The 14,452-nt window shown below is 47.2% G+C and overlaps 1 protein-coding gene and 1 pseudogene across 3 annotated transcripts in view; one reads left to right on the top strand and one right to left on the bottom strand.

Moving 5' to 3' along the window:
* The window catches only part of PNPLA7 (patatin like domain 7, lysophospholipase), a 72,920-nt gene that overhangs the window by 47,444 nt on the left and 11,024 nt on the right, over positions 1–14,452 (bottom strand). For both annotated transcript variants that reach the window (XM_080928198.1, XM_080928199.1), the window contains exons 9-14: positions 8,676–8,804; positions 7,781–7,861; positions 6,776–6,899; positions 4,754–4,891; positions 1,158–1,258; positions 836–979 (exon numbers count right to left, since the gene is read on the bottom strand). In XM_080928198.1, the coding sequence (XP_080784324.1) occupies positions 836–979; positions 1,158–1,258; positions 4,754–4,891; positions 6,776–6,899; positions 7,781–7,861; positions 8,676–8,804 (717 nt within the window). The remainder of the gene's footprint in view (positions 1–835; positions 980–1,157; positions 1,259–4,753; positions 4,892–6,775; positions 6,900–7,780; positions 7,862–8,675; positions 8,805–14,452) is intronic.
* Positions 10,339–10,707, top strand: LOC308428603 (huntingtin-interacting protein K-like; annotated as a pseudogene). The gene has a single exon. The product of its transcript is annotated as a huntingtin-interacting protein K-like (transcript).

The following is a 14,452-nucleotide window of genomic DNA, read 5'->3' as shown; positions in this document are numbered from 1 at the left end:
CCCAATAGCTTCTCACACAGGTTTACATATCAAACTCTCAATCCACAAACCCTCTACACAATCAAATGGACAAAGATACAAACCGCCCTTCCATATGAGATTAAAAGACCTATAAAATCCTTAATTGTTCATAGCTACCTAACGCCAATTAAGTCCACCTGGATCCAGCTCATCCTTCCCGAGCTCCATCTTGATCCTTTCTTTCTCCCCTTCTCCTCTGACCCTCTCTCTCCACCTCCCTTCCCCTGCCCAATCACCAGCTCTTGCCTTTACTTTACTAATTAAAGTGGGAAGAAGGTTCTGATGAAGTCACCTGAGTAGTGACTAGGCAGCCCTTCTTGGGGAAGTAGAATTGACATCAAAATGCAAACAGCTGCAGGACAACTACATCATGTCATATCTTAATAATAGAAGAACACTGACTAAGACACACATATATTTTCATGCATTAAACAAATATGAGGGCCAGGCATGGTGACATATGCCTGTTCACTACAGCACTCAGAAAGATGAGACAGGACCCAGCCTGAACCACACACACACACACACACACACACACACACACACAGTGTGGGGGGGGGGAATAACTTAAAACACATGTGAGGATGTAGTTCCAAGTGCCCAGGTGATTATAAAAGCCCAAAGATACACTGATTTGAACCAAGACTACACCTGTAGATGTGGACCCCCACTACTGGCAGGCCTGGATAAAGAAAACCACAGTGCAGGTCACAGATACCGAGGAAGCATTAGAGGGGTGTGCTACAAAAATGGGGGAAAGGAGGCTGCGTGGCGATCAGGAGTCATCACCACCCTTTCTGACCCACACACTTACATCTAACTTCATCAGGGTAAGGAGATCCTTCGTGGCAGCTCTGAGGATAGCATCTGTCCTCCCACTGGTCCCAGTCTCATCCCAGGAATTTTCTGAGTAGTGGAAGACGGCAGAGGGGGTCTCGGCAACAGCACTTTTCTTGGACTTGAAAAGAACAAAGATACAAAGCATCAGAAGAGGTAGGAGGAGGGCAGAATGCATGCATCTCCATCACCTACAGCTGATGCTGGGGATGTCGGCCGTGGGCCTCACCCACAGCACTAGCAAATAGGGGAGCAGGCAAGGCCCCAGGGGACAATAAAGTGGGCACGGATGGATGTACCTTGCTGGCCAAAGAGTTCCCAAGTGGTTCATCTGAGTGTGGTAAAATCCTGGCACGGTTGTATGCCATCCCCAGGTCTGAGGTGGCTCCCTCATGGCTTTCTACAAACAGAAAGCAGACTCGGGTCAGTGCTCAACTGCTGGTTCATGTGCACAGGCAGAGAAAGGGCAGTGAGCATCTAACAGTATCAGCTGCGTAGACAAGACTCAAACTCTAGACATCAAGGCTGTACTGCTAGCATCTTTGTTACAGTATCATTCTCCATTTGTATTTGGACATCTGAAGCTGGTACTGTAAAAAAGTAACGAGGTAGCTCTGTGTGATGGTGCACACCTTCAATCCCAACACTCAGGAGGCAGAGGCAGGCAGATCTCTTGAATTCATGGCTACCCTGGTCTACAAATGTAGTTCCAGGAAGCCAGGCTATGCAGAGAAACCCTGTATCAAAACAAAACAAAGCAGGGCAAGACAAAACAAAACAAGGCGAAAACTAAAAAACCAAAAAGCCAAAAAGCCAAAATGTCTGTTAAGCTCATGGTTTCAGAGGCTAGGAGCCAAGGCCTGTCTGGTCCAAGTTGGTCAGCTTCTAGTAAAGAAGTTCTGATTCCATCAGAATAAATCAAAACAGCAGAAAGAAAAGCAGTTATATGCACAAAGAGCCAAACAAATGTAGTGGCATTGCCTTTTAAAAAATTCTTTACTATATTTCTTAAGTTTATTTACTGATTTATTTATTGTGTATATTATTTGTGTGTATAATGTTTTTTTAAAACTGGTTTAATTAAAAAAAAAAAAAAAAAAAGCCTTGGCACTTGGGAGAGAATTCAGTCGATTCAGTACTTGCTGCACAAGGGTGAGAAGCTGATTTAAAGTCGGGCATTGGCCTGGAGAGACTTACAACCATCAATAGCTCCAGTTTCAGGGGAAAGAGCGCCCTCTGCTGGCCTCTGTGAGTGATAGACACACATGCAGTTCACTTACATACATGGAGTCAAAAACAATCATACACACAGAATAAAAACAAACAGGGGCTGCAGAGATGCTCAGAGGTCAAAGAGCACTTGCTGCCTTTGAGGGGAGCACGGGTTCAATTCTCAGCACTCACATGGCGTTTCAACTGTTTGCAATTCCAGTTCTAGGCAGATACCAGGCACACATTCATTGCACATTTATACATGCAGGCAAAACACTCATACAAATAAAATAAATAAATATTAAAAATTAAAAATAAATAAACAAACCCTTTTAAATAAATAAACGTCAGTTGAGCGGTAGAAAGAGGAAGCTCCTTCGTGCTTGCTCATGAGCCAGTCTGCCTACTTGGCAATCCCAAGGTCCCAAAGAGAAACCCTGCCTCACGACTCCCGAGGAGTGAGGTCACTGACTGTCCTGATGGTCTTCCAATCAGAAAGGAAAATTCAAGGACTATAATTAGTGATTAAAACAGTTCTGGGAGGTAGGAAAATGATTCAGTATTAGAAGCAAGTACTGTTCTGTTCTTGGAGAACAGAATTCAGTTCTGAGCACCCACACTAGGTGGCTCACAAGCCCTGTAACCCAAGGTCCAGGCAGACCTTATACCTCTGACCTACACAAACACCAACACAAACATTGCATGTATACATACAAATAACTTTAAGAAACAAAATGAAAATTAATCTTGAAAGCAGTTCTAGGTTGGCGTTAATCGATGTGGAAGCTGTCAGCAGAAGCGATGCTTAGCTTTGGAAAGAAAGCCATTGGAAAGTAGCCCAGGCTTGGGAGCCCAGAGCCCAGTGTTTCACACTTGCACCAGAAGGCACATTCTGTCCAGAGCAGTGAGCCACAGGGTGCTGACAGAAGCAGAGAAAAGTACAACGAGCACAGAGAGAAGCCCTTGAGATATGCCACATGCAGTGTGACAGCATATGCCCAGGTGGCAGGGCTGTGGTTTAATGAAACTTCCTAAGCCAGGCCAGCCACCCACACCAGTAACCTGAGCAGTTAGGAGGTTACCGTCAGGAGTTCAGGCCTGAGCTACAGAACAAGAACCTGCTGAGGGGGAGGGGGGGTGGTGAGGAGGAGGAGGAGGAGGAGAAAGAGACACTGTGTGCTGTAACCTTTCCTGTACCGAAGGCACAAAGCTGTGACAGCAGCCTGAGAGGTGCATACATGGATAAAGTACTTGCTATGCAAATATTAGGACCTGAATTCGGAGCTCCAGCAGCTAAAAGCCCACAGCTGTGATAGCACATGTGTGTAATTCCAGTGCTGGGGGACAGACAGGCAGATTCCTGGCACCCACTGGCTAGCTTTGGTACAGAGAGAGACCCCACCCCCATCTCAAAAACAAGCAAATGAAAAAAAAAAACAGTATTTTCAGGGGGCGGTGGGGGGGGGAACTCACACAGACTCGGAATATGATACTGAATTGAAGATGGCACTTTTGTGAAGAGCCAGAGACTGTTCTATTAATGATATTGGGCAGACTATCATATAGAGTCAGGCATGGTAAGTTTCACTGCGTTACACTGTAAAAATGAATAACAGAGGAATGAAAGGCCTCAGTATGGAAACTAACAAAAATCATCCTGGATGCATGTATAAGTCAAGACTGAGCCAAGAATAAAATATAAAAAGTAACTACACTGTGCCAAGTGTTTGCCTGCCTGCCTTCCTTTCTTGCTTTACTTCCTCCCTCCCTTCTTCCCTCCATCCTTCCTTCTTTCTCTCCCTCCTTACTTCCTTCTTTCCTGACAGCCTTTCTTTCAAGGTAGGGTCTCACTATCTAGACCAGGCTGCCCAGACCACTGCCTCTGTCTCCTGAGTCTTAGGATAAAGATACACACCACTGGACTGGAGAGATGGCTACTGGTGACTGCTCTTCCACAGGTCCTGAGTTCAAATCCCAGAACCCACATGGTGGCTCACAACCATCTGTAATGGGATCTGATGCCCTCTTCTTGTGTGTCTGAAGGACAGTGACAGTTTATTCACATATATGAAATGTGAAGGTGGTTTGAGACAGACTCTTATTCTGAGGTCCAGGCTGGTCTCAAACTCATGGCAATTCTCCTGCCTCAGCCTCCCAAGTGCTGGGATTAGAAGCATGAGCCACTGAGCACAGTAAACAACTTGTTTTTAGTAGAGGAACATTGTCCTGATAATGAAAAGGCCCCTAGGCTGAGTTTCGGAGATGGAGACAGGAGAAAAATCTTTGCAACAATTAAGGTTAAAGAGATTGGGGCAAGAAGACTGTGAGTTTGAGGCCAGCATGTAAGTACATAATAAAGAACATGAAGCAGGCTGTCGTAAAGCCGCCAGTTACCCACCAATGGGTGTGGGCAGGTCTAGGGTTCAGCAGAGAAGGGATCCTGTACAGGGTTGATAGACCGGGGCAAAGTGCAGAGTTCACCAGGATGTACAAAGCAGCAAGACGGCCCCCAGTGACTCGGGCCCAGGCAGAGGAGTGCCACGGCCACAGGCTCTCATCCAACCATAAATGGTACCAAGTTTGAGATGTTCACCTCTGTGGTCAGGATAAGACACTGGGAGATGGAACAGCTTACCTCATCTAATGACATATAGAACCAGCTGCAGCAATAGGGGACCGTTACCTTGGAAGGCTGAGGTGTTAGAGCCACTTCCCTGGGGCTGTCTGAGCTCATCCATCTCACCATGGATGGAAGGCAGAGGCACAGAGCAGCTCCTCTTCAGCAGAGGCCCAGAGACTGTCACGCAGCAGCTCCCGTGATCTGGGGGAGACAGGAAGGCGTTACTCCAGTTCTGTCTGGTTCGTTGCTACCAATGGCTCAAAGAACAGCGTCCCCACAAACAGTACATGACCCAGGCTCTCCCAAGTATGCTGCGAACCTGCAGATAACTTACCCACAAACAGGGCCCTGCAGGCAATCTCACTGATAGCATTTGCCAGGGGAGTAACACAAGAATGTTAGCCTCAGGCTGGTCCTCCAACCCGGCATCCCTCTTAGCCATCTTCCTCTATGGGCCTCCTGCAACACCCACGTGCTCTGAACGTAAACCCTGAAGCAGAGGAACCTGCCAGTTGCCCCCTTTTCCTTGGCCTTCTGTAGGGATGAGCATTAGCGCACCTGCGGCAAAACAAGGCTTGAATGCTCCGGCTGAGTGTTACAGAACCCTGACCTGGTCTACCACACTGGACACTGTACTACTGTCTGCGCCAAAGAGGTTTGCAGACCTTCTCAAGCCAATTGCTATGAAGACAACACTGATAGCTGCCTTCGGCCGACCGTCTTCCCGAGGACAAGACTCCAAGTGCCATCACTAAACCGACCAAAACGTCAGAGAGAAAAGCAGTGCTCAGGAAATAGATTTACAGTACATTTCTGGGGAAGACCAGATTAACCAAGGACATGTTTCAAGGTCACGAAAGGCCGAAGTCTTGTCTTAGACTGTTCTAGTCTACCTCATAACACAGGTTCTCACTTCACTTCAAACACTGTTTCTAGACACCTGAAATCCTGCAGAGTATTTAAGACACTCAAGGTGTAGCTACTTCCAAAGTAATCTAGCACAGGCGATATATAATGCTCAAGTAAGCCTGGGCGACTTAGCTCCCAATCCCCTTGCTCTTGAGAAATAGGAGCCGTGAGGATCAGAGGGCAAAGTTGAGAAGTTGTTCTCCTGAACAGTATCCTGTGGAGCAAGCCCTTCACTGGGAAGGACCAAAAGACAGAGGTGAGATTCTCGGACACATGCAACATGACCCAGGATATGGGTAGTTAGCGGAGGGAAACTTCAGAGGGCCGAGGACAGATAAGGAAATCCTAGACCAGGAAATCTGGGCAAGCATGAAGGGGACTGAGGGTAGGTAAGAACTGTAACCATTGAGGAGCTCTGGGATTACTGTGTGCCTGTGAGGAAACCTCAGGTCAGAAAGCTTGGGGCCTTGTGAGGAGACCTGGGGGCAGTGAGGAGACCTGGGGGCAGTGAGGAGACCTGGGGACAGTGAGGAGACCTGGGGACAGTGAGGAGACCTGGGGGCAGTGAGGAGACCTGGGGGCAGTGAGGAGACCTGGGGACAGGAGACCTGGGGACAGTGAGGAGACCTGGGGACAGTGAGGAGACCTGGGGACAGTGAGGAGACCTGGGGGCAGTGAGGAGACCTGGGGGCAGTGAGGAGACCTGGGGACAGTGAGGAGACCTGGGGGCAGTGAGGAGACCTGGGGACAGTGAGGAGACCTGGGGGCAGTGAGGAGACCTGGGGACAGTGAGGAGACCTGGGGACAGTGAGGAGACCTGGGGACAGTGAGGAGACCTGGGGACAGTGAGGAGACCTGGGGGCAGTGAGGAGACCTGGGGACAGTGAGGAGACCTGGGGGCAGTGAGGAGACCTGGGGACAGTGAGGAGACCTGGGGGCAGTGAGGAGACCTGGGGACAGTGAGGAGACCTGGGGACAGTGAGGAGACCTGGGGACAGTGAGGAGACCTGGGGGCAGTGAGGAGACCTGGGGGCAGTGAGGAGACCTGGGGGCAGTGAGGAGACCTGGGGGCAGGAGATCTGGGGACAGTGAGGAGACCTGGGGACAGTGAGGAGACCTGGGGGCAGTGAGGAGACCTGGACAGTGGAGAGAGAAGGTCCTGAACTGCAGCAGTACCTGAGCTGCTGAACTCCAAGGGCCTTGGAGACCTCTCAAGCTGCTCCTCTGGGCCACATGACATCTGTCTCTTGGCTCGTCCAGCCACACTTGCTACTGACAAGAGAGGGATGGCTTGGCTCTCCTGGAGGGTGAAAAGAACATTAGATCTGCTTGAGGAATTCCCTGGGTTCCTTATCAGCATGCTATCAGAAGACAAGCACTTGGAATCCAGGCAGCTCAGAGAGGACGAGCTGGTTACAGCTCAGTGTGTTTTCTGAGGTTCTGCCTAAGTCTTCATATAGCAGCTCGTGCAGTCAGAAACCTCAACTCTTCATTACTAGGGAAATCATGTAACATAAGAGAATAGTCCCTAAGATACCAGCAACTCTGCACGACAAACTCTAAGATATCACCCAAACTAGAGAAACCATTGTGGGTACTTATGGGTAGAAAGCACTTCTTATCAACGTGTCACTTGTGTATCACAGTGACTCTATCTACCTTTGCTTCAGGTACAGGAATGGAGCAGTAAGTAAAGCCACTGGCTCCGTCCTTATAAGCCCTTCTAGAGGAGAGCCAGTTTTGCCCTGTTTCACAGGCTATGACCGGCTGTAATTTTACCAGGAGATACAAAATCGGAGATTCAAGGCCGTGGCACCTTGGCAACGTCCTAACCCTTCCAAGTCATAGCTTAGTAACAGCTCAGTTCAGTGCTAAGTGCAGACACAGAGCCAAGGACAGGAGGACATGGGGAAAGGACTGGTGGCCCACAGTCTCAGTATCTGGGTCACCAGATTCATCCAGAATTATGGCCTTAGAGGCACAACAGGACAACTGGCAACAAAGCAAACTGGTCTCTCTAGTATCTGGTGCGTCCACGGGCCCCAAGTCCTGTCAGTAGAGTCACGCGGTGCATCAGCGTCAGTGTGCAAATACTTAAGAACATGAAGCCAGCCCACTGCTGCTTCTCAGTCCCTCAGCTGTGAGGTGCCCTGCTGAGATCCACGCAGGGGCTGCACTCACAGGGTTGAAGAGCTCTGTAGTCAGCCCCAGGTAGTTGTGCAGAGCCAGGAAAGTCACCCGCTGCAGCCGTACCATGATGATCTGCAAGAGACACCGAGGCATGAGACATCTAGGCTAGGCACCAGCAGTGCCACATGGAATGTCTGCTGAGCCCCACAGCTCACCTTTTCTCACGGCCCAACAACCCCCATTTGTAGAGCAGGGCGCTAGCATGAGGAACAATGTGGGACACATAGGAATTAAGCAGTGTTTTCTTTTCCATTTTTAAAAAAGATTTATTTATTTATTATACATAAGTACACTGTAGCTATCTTTAGACACACCAGAAGAGGGCATCAGATCTCATTACAGATGGTTGTGAGCCACCTTGTGGTTGCTGGGATTTGAACTCAAGACCTCTGGAAGAGCAGTTAGTGCTCTAACCACTGAGACAGCTTTCCAGCCCTTAAGTAATATTTTTAATTTTCCTATAAATCTAAAATTAAAACCAAATATGTAGTAAAAAAAAATTAGAAATCTCTTTTGGGAGAATGTGAGGTCTAAAAGCATCTGCGGAGTTATTCATATTGATATGACTGCGTGTTCATGTGTGTGTGTGTGTGTGTGTGTGTGAACAGAGACAGATGTGTACATGCACATGGAGGGTAGAGATGTTGCTCCTTAGGAGTGAGCCACTATGTTTGTTTTAAGACAGGGTCTCTCACTGGGACCTGGAACTCACTGGCTACACTCGGCTGGATGGCCAACTAGCCTCCCCAGGACATGTGCGCAAAGCCAATCCTGCACCCTCTGATTCCCCACGATGCTGTGCTCAGTCCTAACGGTTCCGTGCAGTGCAGCTGTGGCTCCCGAGATGGCCATGGCAGACAGAAAAGTCAGGGAGAAAGAAACTCACCTGCACAACTCTCACCAGAGTTTCCGGGTATTTCTCAAACACTCCTTGGAAAGCTGCCGCAGGAAGCCAGAGAACAGTGGATGAAACAGCCGCACGGGCAGAAACGGTTTTGTAGGGTGCCGTGTGACCCTGGAACAGTGACTTGGTTAGGCCTTCATGAGGGACCTAGGAAGCTCCTGGGGGATCTCTACAACCCATAGAGGTTTCTGGAGGCCCTGACTGGCTTCTACTCATATCCTGGATGGGCACTGTGGACACCGATATTTTAATGTAAACCAAAATTTGTCACGGCAAAACATAGTGAAGGTTCGGCTGACAGGAGTTGGGGGTCAGGCCCACTGACCTGCATGTTTACTGGGTAATGCTTTTACACGCTCTCCTGAGACTCACAGGCCTGGCTCTTCAACAACCAACCCTAGCTATAAACTCTTGCCAAAAAGGCACAGAGACCCAACCCATGTACATGCTTTCTGAAAGGGTCACAAACAGCAGACAGCATCACCATCAGACAGTCACACGATGGCTGTCATACTCTCGCTAGAACCTCCATGCATGTTCCAGTATCTCCAAGGGGCTGCGTTGCTTCCAGCATATAGCCAATGTAAAGATGCTATAATGCACACATATAAGTTTCTATATTCCTATCTCTTGCTAAATATTGAGGAGGAAGGTAGCCCTAGGTCACATGATATCTGCATCCTTAACTCTGTAAAAATCAAAACAAAGCCAAGCCAAATTTCTACCAGATAAAAAACCAAAAACCAACAAAACCACACCAGATTGTCTTCCACAGTGGCTGCACCATTCTGAATTCTCACCAGCAGTGTGAGTTCCTGCTCCTGTGTGTCCTCACGGTACTCACTGCTGTCAGAATCACGGGGTGCTGCGGGTTTTAGAACTTCGTGCATAACTGAAATACCTCGGTACTCACTGCTGTCAGAATCACGGGGTGCTGTGGGTTTTAGAACTTCGTGCATAACTGAAATACCTCATTAGACTAGGAAAGGCCAGGTGTGCTGGAGAATGCCTTCAATCCCAGCACTCAAGAGGCAGAGGCAGGTGGATCTCTGAGTTTGAGACCAGCCTGGTCTACACAGAGAAACCCTGTCTAACTGTTATCTGCCTAACCTGCCATTTCCCGCTGTTGTTATGGTATAAGGAAACTTTCTCATGTGCTTTTTAATTGCAGACCCTGTTATTCTTGGGAAACTGATCACAACAGAGGCCAGTTAGAACTGCTTTGTATAGTTAGCTACAAAGCTGAACCAACTGTCAAGCAATGCTTCCTGTACCTATGTGTGAGATTTTATGGTTTTTGCTGCCCCTGGGATGGACCCCTACATGAGAAAGACACCTGTACCAATATAAGAAGCCATTTGGAATAAGACTTCCATTCTGAGTAGGAGTTGAGCAAAGTTTAATTCCCGAGACTTCTATGGGAATTGGATGAGTGTAACTGACATCCTGGCTGGCAAATCACAGCGTGAATATCAGACAAGGCCCACCTCCTGCCACAGGTGAGTACCCCACCAATGCAAACAGGATACACGTACAAAAGAGGCGTGTTCTTAAGGAAATCCCATCTCTAAATAATAATTGGTGGGATAACTTGGCACAGATATTTGTGGATTTTAGGCTTTAAAAGCCCTATAGAGGTGGTGAGGCCGAAATGGCAACCGAGGGAGACGTGGAGCTGGAGCTGGAGACAGAGACCAGCGGCCCGGAGCAGCTTCCCGAGAAGCCAAGGAAACATGACAGTGGTGCTGCTGACCTAGAGCAGGTCACTGACTATGCGGAGGAGAAGGAGATCCAGAGTTCGAATCTTGAGACGGATATGTCCATTGGAGACAGACGGTCCAGGGAGCAAAAGGCCAAACAGGAGCGGGAGACGGAACTGGCAAAGGTCACTATCAAGAAGGAAGATCTGGAGTTGATAGTGACAGAAATGGAGATATCTTGAGCAGCAGCAGAAAGGAGCTTGAGGGAACATATGGGCAATGTGGTGGAGGCTCTCACTGCCCTAACCAACTGAAATTGTGCTCTTTTAGACATTCTGGACTGGTTTACTGAAATATAGTGTTCTGTTTTGCTGGTTAAAAAAAAAAAAAAAGCCCTATAGAGGGGGCTGGAGAGGTGGCTCAGTGGTTAGAGCACTGGCTACTCTTCCAGAGGTTCTGTGTTCAATCCCCAGCAACCAAATGGTGGCTCACAACCATCTGTAATAGGACTCAGACACCCTCTTCTGGTGTGTCTGAAGACAGCTACAGTCTACTTATAAAATAATTAAATAAATCTTTAAAAAAAATAATGTGACTTCTAGGAGGCCTAATTTTAAAAAATAAAAAAATTTTAAAGCCCTATAGAATCTTAACTCAATGTCACAGCCAGCTCCCAAGTCTGGTCTCTGGTGCTGATGGATCCGTTTTGGGGTATGGCACTCAATAAACCATCCCTGTTTGACTGTGATCGTGTTTGAGTGGTTTGTGTGGCAATTCTCAGACCCCAACAACAACAACAACAAACAAAAAGCCAAAAAGGAAAGGCTGAAGATATTTTAGGAGGCACGGCCTCGCTGAAGAACGTAATCAAGAGATGTGGGCCTCGAGGTTTTGTAGGTCCCATTTCCTCTGCTTTTGTGGGTGCAATGTGACCAGCTACCTCCCTGCTCATCTCTTCATGCCTCCCCTACCACGATGGGTCTCAAACTGTCATCCGAGTACAGCCTTCCTCCCTTAAACTGTTTCTCGTCAAGGACTGTGTCACACCAGTGAGGAAAGCAACTAAAGTACAGCTGTTTGTGAGGGAAGGGTGCCCCACGCTCCTGTACGTAAGCCAGACAAACTCAGTGGTTCAGCAAAGCCACACATGTTCAGAATATTCACTTTGGTTCATGATTGGTACCCTGTCTAAGCAAACAAGACATCTGACCATGCTTCCCCACAAAAAAGTTCATAGGACATTATGATCTGCCTCTTACTGTTGTAATTACACCTTGTAGGTCTTCTCTAGAAAGACAGGTTTTTAGCTGTTATATTGCTCTGCTACCAAACATCACTTAGGAGTTAACCTGAGATCTGGACTGAAGTCTGAATATTGATCTAATTCTTGTTGCTTTTGCTCTGCTCCTTATAGCTTATCCTGACATTTAAAGAGGTTCGTGGGCAGAATTGCTGGGTCTTTTGTTTCTGATGTCTCTGCTCTCTAAAGAGATATAAATGGTGATTATCCCACAGATTATGTCAAAAGCTAACCTTGTCTTGGGGGAAAGAAAGCCAATTAGGTGGACACAGTCATCTCAGTACTTGGGAAGTAGACGCAGAAGGATTTGGAGCAATACTGTCTCAAATACAGAGTCTGGAGATATATCTCTACAGGAGAGCCCTTGCCTAGCATGTGAAGACCCTGGGCTCATCCTTATCTACCCATAAAGACATACAACAGGCCTACAGACACGATGTCTAGGTCTCTCAACCCCTGAAGGAAGAATCCTTCAGTTTACTGTCCTGAGAGTCTCCCGTTAACAACCTGGACCATAAACATGAGTTTGTCTTCTTTCAGTGTGTGAGTGTGTATACACACACACACACATGGGAGCACAAGCTCACACCTGATACAGTGTGCGTGTGGAGGTCAGCTCTTTCATTATACCTTGCCTTGCTTCTGCTTCTGTGCAGCTTAGTTCAGGCTAGCCCTGAACTCACAGGTTCCATCTGCCTCTAGACTGCTGAGATTAAAGGTATGTGCTATCACACCTATGGAACTCTGTTTTTAAGGGGCTTCTTTCTCTCATAATTGATCCACATAATTACCAGCTGAGTCACAAAGACTTTTAGTAATCAGAGTATCTTGTGACGCCTGGAGTCAAACCCAGCACAGACGTGTGACATGACGTCACTGATCTGATCTCAGCCACAGAGCAGCCCGGGGTCAAATCTTCTCATCACCTGAGAGAACAATATTTTAGAGGCAGGCCATGGGGCAGGTGGATCTCTGAGTTCAAGGCTAGCCCGTTCTACAGAGCAAGCTCCAGGACAGCCAGAGCTGCACATAGGAACCCTGTCTCAAAAAAACAAAAAACACAAAAAACAAAACAAAAAGGAAAATAAGAAAGAGAAAAGAAAAGAGTGTTTTGAGCACAGTGTCACTTACTAATTTACTTCCTGTCGATAAATAAATCATACAGTCTATAAAGCTATAAATATCTACCACTGAGCCTTTGGCTGGCCAGCCTCTGCTCTTCAGAGAACTTGAACTTGCGTACACAGATAACAGCATGTCCTCTCTCGGCCTGGATAACGGTTCTACAACTCACCTATAACGCTCATCTGCAGTCTCACACAAATGGACAGCAAGGGATGGGGAAGCTCCTGATCTCAAAGACAGAGCAAAAATATACAAGGGGTGCAGGTGGGGAGGCTCAGGAAGGCTGGTGACATCTTTCAGAGGATAACAGAGAAAGCTATTAAATGCAGAGTATAGTACCACACACCTGGAATGCCAATATTTGGGAGGCAGATGCAGGAGAATTACCACGTGTGTGAAGCTAGTCTGAGCTATATATCAAGTTTCAGTTAACCCTGACTCTAACAAAAAGGATGTGGAGGTGGAGGTGAGATCCCTGAAGTTCACTGGTCTAGTGGGTCTAGATGGAATAGTAATTGATAAGCTTAGACTGAGCAACCTTGTCTCAAAAACTAAAGGTGGCAAGGAATTGAGAAAAGGCCCCTGACGTCTGCCTTTGGCTGTGACAAACACACACACATGTACACATGCCGACGCCATAGTTTTAATTTTACAAAGGGATATGTACACACACCTACATTAAAAGGTACATAGACCCCACACCACACACACCCATTTTTTTTTTAAATTAAAAGAAGGATTCAGGAGAAATGACAGAGAGCTTAAGAGAACTTGCTGCTGTTGCTGGGTTCAATTCCCATGGTACATCTGTCTGTACTCTAAGTCCCACGGGATTCTCCACCTTCTCCTGCCTCAGTGGTTACCAAACACAAGTTGTACACATGCAGGATAATACTTATACATGCCAACAATTTTAAACATCCAAAAATAAAGTTAAAATTAACAATTAAAAACTCAGTGGAAGGGGGCTAAAGAAATGGTACAGTAATAACAGTGCTTACTGCTCTTGCTGAAGACCTGGGCTTGGATCCCATCACCCCCACATGGCCACTAACAAGTGCCTACAACTACAGTTCCACGGGATTTAATACCCTCTTCTGAACTTTGTGGGATCCTGCTCATGTGTGGTGTACAAATATACCCTCTCAGTCATACACATAAACACATATATTAAAAATAAGGAATTCAATGGAAGTCAATAGAAAACCAGGCTAAGTCTGACACATATATGTTAATACACACACACACACACACACACACTACACTGAAATTATATATACTAAATTACATATAGTAGTAGGTTTAAGAAAAACATAAGGAAGACTGGTTCTCTCTTTGTAAGATCTCACAAATACATGTCTCCTGTACATTCTTCCAGAAGCTAACACAAGGTTTGCTTCACCAAAACGAGAAAGGGGACGATGAAGAGGAAACAAGAGGTCCCTCCGGCAGAGTACAGGGAATCCCAGGTAGCATGAGATGGCAGGGTAAGGAAGGTGGGACAGTTTCCCAGAGAAAAGTGCTCCTCAGGGAGGCAGGCCAGGGCAAACTTCTGTAACTTTAGCAACAAGAGAACAAAAGCTGACAAGCAACCAGTTTCCCTAGCAACCAGTTTCCCTAGGACACTCTGTGGC

This window comes from Micromys minutus (assembly GCF_963924665.1).
Source record: "Micromys minutus genome assembly, chromosome: 13".
NCBI classification, from domain to species: Eukaryota; Metazoa; Chordata; class Mammalia; order Rodentia; family Muridae; genus Micromys; species Micromys minutus.
Note: the sequence above shows the minus strand (reverse complement) of the source record. Positions and strands in the feature narration are given on the sequence as shown.